Here is a 9,721-nt window from a genome sequence, read left to right on the forward strand (position 1 = left end):
CCTTTTTAAGTGCGAAGGGAAACACTGAAGAGGGCAATTTACACTCCCTCCGCTCTTACCTGTACAAAAGAAATATGAAAAGAACGGAGTATGTACAACCAAATAACATCCAAACCATTTTCGAAATTATGACTGACAAAAATTTTAAAAGAACGTCCTTCTCCAAGAAAAAGATTAAGCAAATTTATTCTACCATGAAATATGTTTGTAAGAATTTGCTAAAATCGTACATCGTTGTTTATCCCTTGAGATATGAGGAGAAAATACGCGATCTAGAAAGTGTCAAATTGACAAGGCAGCGTTTAACACGGGATGTGTGTGTTTTGACAGACTATGAATACGGTTATTATGGTAACGTGATAACCCCCACGTGGAATGACGAACGTACGACGACAGGGTGGCCGGAGGATCTCCATATTAAGCCATCCTGTATAAAGAAAGACAAGACAAAGAAAAAATGTTACACTAGAAGACGGAACAAAAGAAAGAATAAAAAAGAGGAAGGAGAATCTTCGCTCTTGGAATCCGAATCGAACAACGAATTGAATGGCAGCTGGGAAACGGACGAACATTCTTCCTCGTCCTGCGTAGAACCAGAAAAAAACAATTGGAAGTACGCAAAGGCAGGTGATTACGATGTGGAGGAGGAAAGCGACGACGACGATGATGATGATGATGATGATGACCATAAGGATGACGACGAGTTGGATGCAGATTACCAAAAAAGGAAGAAACATGAAAAATCGTTGTTTTATAAATATATACGTGGCATAAGGAACGATTTTAGCTTCCACTTTTTATCGGGAAAAAGAAAAAGCTGTGAAGATAATCCAAAGAAGTGGATCCCATTTTTTGAAAAGCTAATTCATCAGTACGCAGATTTGAAGTTCTGCAAAGGTATGTATCGACACGTCAAATGCAAAGTGCTATCTGACTGCATCGCCAAGTTCGAGGCGTCCAAACCTAAGCTGTATTTCAACTTCCACATCACGGCAAATTATCAGGAGTCGAAAATTCTGAGGGAACTTTTGCAGAACTATGCCGTGTACTTCGAATCCATGGGCGCAGCAAGCAGAGGGCACTTCGCCCATGGCGATGCAAGCGGCATCAGTGGCAAAATGAATCAACATTTCCAGTCCTACTTAACGCTAATCAAGAGAAAGGGAACTCTACGAGGCGGCAACGGGAAGAAGAAACAGGCGCAGACGGAGGAGGATACCCCCGAAATGTACTCCAAAAATGTGGGATATACAATTATACTGAAAAACAACGTTTCGAATTTCCACAATGTGATAAATAACATAGTGAACATTTCGCATAGCAACAGGATTATCAACCATCACAAGTACTTTCGCGAAAATAATATGTACAAAGGCGATTGTGGGGGTGCCACTGTGAGTGGAGTGGGTGGGATGGCGGATCATACGGAGAGACGCACCGAGAACGCGAAGTATGACTTGAAGAAAGATTCGAAGTATGACTCGAAGTATGACCGGAAGAAAAGCCTCCTTGAAAATTTTTTCAACGATTTAGAAAATGACAGCACCGATTTCTGCTCCTCCGATTCGCTCAACTCAGATGCAAATTCTGGAAAAGGGAAAAGAGGGAAAATGAGCCAACTTAAAATGAAGAGAAATGAACGAGGCGGTGATAGAAATGGTTCCGCTCCGAGAAAGAAGGACCTGGAGGATGTGCTCAGGAGGGAAGACAGAGTGTACAACATATGCTTCCTACACTCAAGAAATGACAACTATAAGATTAAATATTTTGAAAATATAAATGTTTTGCAGAATATGTACAGATACTGTGGGAGGGGATTACTCGTGGTGAACGTAAAGTATGTGACGGATGAGGATTCGGAAGAAGCAAGTTACAGCGGGGGAAGGAGTCCAATGGGAGATGACCCACATAAACGCGGAAACGTTATATTTCAGACGGACATACACATTTGCAGTGAGAAGAAGCCAAAAAAGAGGAACAAAAAGGAACTCGAAAAAAAAGTACATTGCAAGAAGACAAAAACGATCATTTTTATCATACGAGTGAATTTACATGAGCTGAGAAATTACCAAATGAGGAAAATAATTTTCGAAGAAAAATATGTTAAGAGTACATTTTGCATAAACCTCAAAGTGGTGAAAATATTTTACCAAATAGCTTTAAAAAATTGTAAATTGTTACACAAATCGGAAAATGAGGAACATGATAAAAAAGTGAATGCAGCGAAAAAAAGAATTTTGAAATCATATTATGTGAAGGAAAGGTATTCCTTCCTTGGGTACTTGACAAAAAATCTATTTCAGAGAAGAAAAAAATATCCTTTAACACCAAGGCGTATATGAAAATACATTATGTGGATAAGAAATATCATTTTTGAAACCCACTTGTTTCACCATTATGAGAATTGTGATAGTGATTTGCCACAAGTACAATCAGATTATCGTTTACTGTATTCGCTGTATTTGGACCTTCCGAAAACAACAACTTTATTTAAGTTCTTTTTCCTCCTGTTGCCAAAAGGAAAAAGAGACACGTTTATGCTGAACATATCCATGTTAAGATTTTTGTACTCTCACTTGAGTAGGGGGTGGAAGAAAAGGGGCATGCGTTTCACCTATGGTGAAAAGAGCGTAAGAAAGGAAAAAAAAGAAAAAAAAAAAAACCTGCGCTTGTGTGAAAACACCCGAAGCAACATTTGATTCAGTGGTTGATAGGGAAGAAAAAAAACAACTGAATAATTACATAGTAATATCTGCAGATAAATATAAACTATATTTGTCAAAAATTAAATTCACAAAAATTACCAAGAATTTTTTCACCACAAGATTTGTGCGCATACTAGAATTAAGCAAACCAGTCGAACCGAAATTGCCCGCCGCATACAAGTCCTCTCGCATTAATTTATTGAAAATCATATATGACAAGTCGTGTATTGTGCTGGCCAACCAGTACAGCAATCTCATTTTTGTCTACTTTGCGCACAAGTGTGTTTACACAAATTCATACCTCCTCATCCCCTACTTTACCATTCCGCTGTATACGGAACGCATAGGAAGAGCGCTTATCCCGGTGAGTAAAAAAAAAAAAAAAAAAAAGGGGGAACATATAACGAGGGGGTCTACCAAGGTGGAGGGGTGATCATTCCTTCCCTGTACGCGGATTGCATATGATCTTTGCGCGTGCTTCCCGTGATTTTCCCAAAGGGGCAAATCCTTGAAAAGAAAACGTATCGTAGCAAAAGTACACATGCCGCACTGATTTTCATTTCTCGCGAACCACATTGTTGCTCCGATAAGCGCACAAGAGAACAAAAAAAATGAGCGGCGTTTAGTGTGGTGCTGAAGTGCGCGACCGTCCGTTGTTCTTCGCTTCTCCGTGCGAGCAGGGGGAGTTCATTCCATTTACCTCCCCCTCCTCCGTTCCGTCATATATATGTATATATATTTTTTCTTTTTCCCACCTTTTGCAGAATTTCAGCAAGGACGCCTGCTTCGGAGACAAGAAACGCCTTGTGAACAACATAAATTACAACTTTCGAAAAATCTTGGCCGACAATTACATGGATATGGACGAGGAGCTGAACTTTTTCATCGCGGGCTTAGATGTCATCTACATAAAAGGAAAAAAGAACAATTTCGAGTTAACCGTCTTTGCAATTTTGCTCAACAATATTTTATTTTGTTACAAATTGAATTTCCAGTACTATTAATTTGTCTACTCTTTGTTCTTTCGTTCACAACTCCGTGGACGATTAATTCGACTTTCCTTGCGAGTCCAGCGCGACATGGTTTATTTCGCTGTTGCCAGTTCGCCTAGAATTTGTCCCCCCGTTTTTGTTTTTCCACCCAAGTGAACCACTACTTTGTTGAAATGTCAAGTTAATCTTAATGATAACGTTAATGACAGTTTTTTTTTTTTTTATTTTATTATTATTTTTTTTTCCTTTTCCCACCCCCTTTGACACGGCTACAAAAGTCAAATGTCCGCATGATGATGAGCATGCGAAAGGGGCCTTCCCTCGCACTTGATGAGAGTGCACACATGTATTGTCTTTTTTTTGTTAACCATTAAATCACGCTTAAGTATGCTGTAATGGCATGACTAGCTAAGTTGACGAAGAACTTTCCAAAACAGTCATGATTTTTTTTTTTTTTTTTTTTCCCGGTGAATGGCATCTACAGGGTGGAAGTTGTTGGGAAGGTCGTCCCATCAGGAGAGGCATTTGTTCTCCTCCAAATTTACACATTTGTAGTTAACTGAAAAAAAAGGAAAATCGCTTGAGCGTTTAAGGTGTGACATGCCCTTCCCCTTCCTTCCAAGTGTTGCGCACCCTGAGTGGAGTTCCCATTCTTGGCAAACCAACCTGACGTACAGGCTACAGATAGGGGGGAGTAAAATTTCTTCAAATGGCTTAAACAGAAAAAGTGTTCGTTGATTTATTACTAATTTACATTTTCAAAAACAGAAAACTTCGACTACGTGCAGTGTCGCGTTATTTACACATGCAAGTGGATGCCAAATGGTGAAAAGGGAGAAGAAACGTGGAGAGGGGGGATGCAAAATTGAAAGAATTCAGATGGAAGGGGAGGGTGAAAAAAAAAAAGAAAAGAAGAAACGTAACATAATAGAATAAAGCAAAAAAAAAAAACATAGCAAAGAAAAGAAGCGTGTGCGAAGTGGCTAAGCGTAAGGGACCCACGCTCGTTCAAGCAAGTTGTAGGTAATCCCTCTTATAAATGGTGACGCGGCGAAATGGGGAAAACAAAAATTATGCTTTTCCCCATCCTCGGATAACTCGTTCCTCCGTAGGAAGTACCATCTTCGAAGTGTCCTCCGTTTTTTCCAAAATTCGCACACGTGCGTCGTCGTTCCACTTCGTCATAATATGCGTTATAAATATTTTTTGTCTTCAAAATGTGCACCACGGGTTGCATTATAATTCCCACACCTATGTATATCTATATATAGCATGGTGTACAAAAGTACAGGGAAAGGTTGGGTAGGAAAACACAGGAAATGTAAGCATCTTCTTTAAGTGCTGATTTCCTTGTCACTTGGCATGTGCTTCAGATTGGTCGTCATCATCAGGGGGGGCGGCACTATTCCCATTTGGCATAATAATCACCAGCAAGGGAGATGCACACACACATACATATAAACATATATATACATATAAACATATATATATTTATTTATACGCATGTATGTGCGAGGCCAGTTGTGCGTCCTCTACATGCGGCAACCTACCGATATAGACTTCCCGAACATAACTTATTTCCGTACTTGTCCAGACGCTCCTTTAGTTTCCCCTTGGATGCTAAAATGAAGGCCAGGAATATGGGGTTCGCCTTAAAGGGACGAGATGTAAATTCGGGGTGGAATTGCACGCCGACGTAAAAATTTAACTTCTTCATTTCACAGATCTCCATTCTGACACTGTCAACATCTTTTGCCACAAAACTTAGTCCCACGGATTCTAACAGTGGAACATATTTTGGATTTATTTCGAATCTATGTCTATGTCTTTCGAATATATACGTCGCTTCATCATACGCTTTGTACGTGAGCGAATCTTTGTCAATCACTTTGGACTGCTTCACCCCTAATCGCATGGTGCCTCCCTTACTATCATCCCCTTTGAATTCGTTCATGGAGATGATAACATTGTTGTTATCTATCTCTTCTATACTTTTGTAGTAATCCTGTATGCCCATTAATTTTATTTTCTCCTGTAATGCTGGGTCGGTTATCTTCTTCGGGATATCTTCGATGTACTTTTGCGTAGCTAACAAGTCCTCGACGTCGGAGGGCTCTGCTCCCTGGTCATGCGGCGACGAAGAGTCGTAGTTCATCATGTCGGCGCGACACTTCGCGAAGAGCTCTTTTTTCCCGTTAACGATTTGGCCATTTGAACCATCGGGGCTACTCTGATCATTTTCTCCCCCTTCGCTGGCCTCCAATCCGATGCTGTTCGGAATTTCTTCATTCGTGGAGCACGCCGAAATTGCGTTCTTCTTATGTGCGAGGGAGTCACTATCGTTGTCTTCGTTATAGGGCAAGTTGCTCTGCGCGACGTTTCTAGCACCGTGCAGATCAGAGCGAATGTGCGGGGCCTCCTTTTTCATTTCGAAGCAGACATCATCCGTGTGGGATCGTCCCTTGCGAAATTCCCTAGAGCCACTGAACAGATCACTTTCGGCTACCCTGGTGAACTCACTCGCACCCCCAGAGTAGTCCGTTGCACATTTGTTAAACTCCCGTTTCTTCTTGTTAATCATTTTATCATTTGAATGGTTGTGAACTTCAAGTACGTCTTCGAACTCTTCCGAGTTGGCGTATTTATTTAGGTACTGCCTAGCAACATCGATGACGGCTGTCTGCATGCCAAGGCAAATTCCCAGGTAAGGCACATTATGAAGTCTGCAATACTTGGATGAGAGATACTTTCCCTCAATACCTCTCGTTCCGAATCCCCCGGGGACTAGTATGCCATCCACGGATCGGAGAATGTCCCATGCACGCTCGTATTTCATTCTTCTCTTCTTATCGTAATCTTCATCCGAAGTTGTATCATCAACGAAGAGATGTTTCTGTGTAGTATTAATTTGCAAAAAAGTGTCGTAGGAATATTTTCTTGCCTTCCTCTTCAAATCGATATTTTTTTTTTTGCTTTTTTTTTTCAAAGACAAATGGCTGCTATTGATATATTTGATAATTAACTTGAATCCGCATTCTATGCACGCATGGACGAGGGAAGAAATAATGGACAAATAGGTGTCATTCGAAGCTGTGTATTTTCCCACAATGCCAATTACAACACATTCGTTTGAAGATTCGTATCTATCTGACAGCTGTTTCCAGGTACTGAAAGAGTATGGACTTATTTGCAATTTGTTTTTCAAGACCGTATTTTGCAAGTTGAGTTTTTTTAGAACATTGGCAGAGAAATTTTGTTGCTCCAATATTAGGGGAACTTTATACACATTGGATGTGTCATGTAAAGATATGACATGCTCATTTTTCACTTGCGAGAAGAGCGAAATTTTTTGGATGGCTTCCTCCGTTAGGGGTTCTTCACATCTACAAAATATGAAGTCTGGTTTCAGTCCAGCTTCCCTCAATATTTTGACACTATGTTGTGTTGGTTTGGTTTTTTGTTCCCTCAGAATCCCTATAATTGGTACGTAGGATAAATGACATAGACACACATCATCTGAATTTAAATTATTTATTAACTGTTGCAGTGCTTCCAAGTACACAGCCGACTCAATATCTCCAACGGTCCCACCTACTTCTATCATACAAATGCATGGGACCGTATTAGGTGTTGATGAAGCTCTAATGTTGTATTCTTTTTTCATTCTCTTTATATTGTCATCTATAACTCCTTTGATCCACTTCTGAATAGCATCCGTTACGTGTGGCACAACCTGAACAGTCTTTCCCAAATATTCTCCTTTCCTTTCTTTCTTTATAACTTCTTCGTACACCTTCCCCGAGGTTATATTATTTTTATACGACAATTTTATGTTTAGAAAGCGCTCGTAGTTTCCTAAATCTAAGTCCACTTCTCCGCCATCTTCCAGTACGTATACTTCCCCATGTTCATATGGAGACATCGTTCCAGCGTCTATATTTAAGTAGGGATCTATTTTTATCGTCGTCAGTAGAATATTTTTCGTTAATAGTAATACCCCCATGCTGCTCATGGCTGTTCCTTTTCCCAGCCCGCTCATATTTCCCCCAGTCACAATGATATACTTTGTGATAGTATTTACATCTTCCGCTGAATCCATTTCAAAAGTTTTCAAAAAAGGGGAAAAAAAATAGCGGCGAGTTGGGGACGGGTTGTTCTGGGTAGTGGATTCCAGTAGGCGGATTCAAATTGGCCTATCTATTGGTGCTCCTACCCGTGGTTAATAATATGTTACACCAACTTCTACACGTGTGTATATGTGGAGTTAAAACACCTGCTTTGCAGAGCTGCACGTAGACTTCAGAAGAGTTGATTCTTCCTACTCGTGCAATACATTCACTGTTAGTATGAATACTTTCAAACTGAAGCTCTACCACACGAAGGGCGAAGCAACGCTTAGGCTTGTGCCAAAGTGGCCAACACAGCTACGCACAGACACGTACACTCATATATATGTAACTACATACACGAGGGTAGCATATGCATGTGTGGTGTATGCGCCCCTGAGTAAAGAGTCATGCATTTTGCCAATCCGTGGTTAATACACCATTAATATGCAATACAGCGCGTCACGTTAGTAATTCCTCGGCGGGAAATGATAAAAATGGCGGATCACACTACGATGGTGCACGTGGTGCCCAATCTAAATGTGCACTATAGGCTAGCAGGTAGGGGACTGCGCCACTGCAGAATCTCCCTCAATGGGGGGAGGTGACTTTTCGCCGGAGTCGACAAACAGCCGTACCCAAAGGGGAACTCTATACGGTTCTCGCCCACTGGCTTTGAAGATGCCTCTCTCGCACGGCGCAAACGCAAGGGTAAATGCAAAACGTATAAATTAAAAATTCATAATTCAAAAATGTAACTTCCCGGGGGACATTAAAAATGGGAGTTAATGAGTAAAGGTTAAAAAGTGGTTTTTAAAAATAAAGGTGGATGACTCCAAACCAGTTCATTCGCGTGGAGAAGTGCCAGCCCATAAGGCATATGCGGCATCCATCTATACAGCCGTATATACATATACGTATGTAATATGAACGGTCTCCCTTTCTACGCTTTTAAAAAAAAAAAAAAAACACTGGTTTGGGTTCAAAATGGTAACATATGGGCATGAACATATTACGTAAACATTTTCGCACGCAAAGTACGAATCAAGCGCTGAGTTCGAATAATTTATTTTTTTGCTTTATTCAGAACTTAGCATGGTAAACATGCACGCATTTAATGGCATCATTTTTTAAGAGTAGTTTTATGCGTATGATGCGCGTCGCCGTCCATGGTATTCCAAATCATGGTGAAAAAAAAAAAAAATTTAAGCAGATGTTAGTAGGGTAAAAATTGGCGTGAAGCGCGCAGAACGGTAGGTGTTAAAACGAAGGGAGATGTAATGATGATAGCATGACAGAATGATGAAATTTTTTAGCATATAAATGAAAAGTTCCATGGCGTAGTACATATAGCTGCGTATATATAATTGGGTATATATTTTGACAGGGCGCTGGAAAGGATGCGCAATCGTCCGCACTATTATGTATGGGGAACTCAGGGAGGGTGGAGGCATATCCCTTGTGTATGTTATGTTACGTTATGGTTACGTTATGTTACCTTGCGTATGCATTTAGCCATATGTATGTACTGTACATTACGCATAGGTAACGTTCCTGTAGCAGCACTTTCATTTATTTCCGTTAAGCACTAAAACTCGTAGAGGAAGTTTTGCCTCGGCTCAGGTTGATGAATGGGGAGGGGCTCTATTTAGCATTTAAAATTATGCCAAAGAGAAATGAGCATTATCCTCCCAAATGTTTATTAATTAATTGGCATATGCATCATATCGCTGCATTTTGCTGTCAACTTGGATACATACAGCTAAAATGATTTTTAAAACAGTGAAGTTTACGTCCTGCGTAACACTTTGACGTTAAAAAGGGATGATAAACTCATATTATCATTTTTTAAAAATTATGTAAAAATTTCCAGGGGAGAGACTTATACCATTTGGTTAAATCGTTCTTCACTCATTCA

At 40.2% G+C, this 9,721-nt stretch overlaps 1 protein-coding gene across 1 annotated transcript; it reads right to left on the reverse strand.

Annotated features, from left to right (window-relative positions):
* Positions 1 to 5,243: 5,243 nt before the first annotated feature.
* On the reverse strand, positions 5,244 to 7,796 carry PCYB_134650 (CTP synthase; the record flags this gene model as incomplete). The annotated part of the gene is made up of 1 exon (XM_004224490.1): positions 5,244 to 7,796. The coding sequence occupies one exon, from the start codon at positions 7,794 to 7,796 to the stop codon at positions 5,244 to 5,246; it is 2,553 nt and encodes an 850-aa protein (XP_004224538.1).
* Between the last annotated feature and the right edge of the window lie 1,925 nt (positions 7,797 to 9,721).

The sequence above is a fragment of the Plasmodium cynomolgi genome, chromosome 13 (genome assembly GCF_000321355.1).
Source record: "Plasmodium cynomolgi strain B DNA, chromosome 13, whole genome shotgun sequence".
In the NCBI taxonomy this organism is placed as follows: domain Eukaryota; phylum Apicomplexa; class Aconoidasida; order Haemosporida; family Plasmodiidae; genus Plasmodium; species Plasmodium cynomolgi.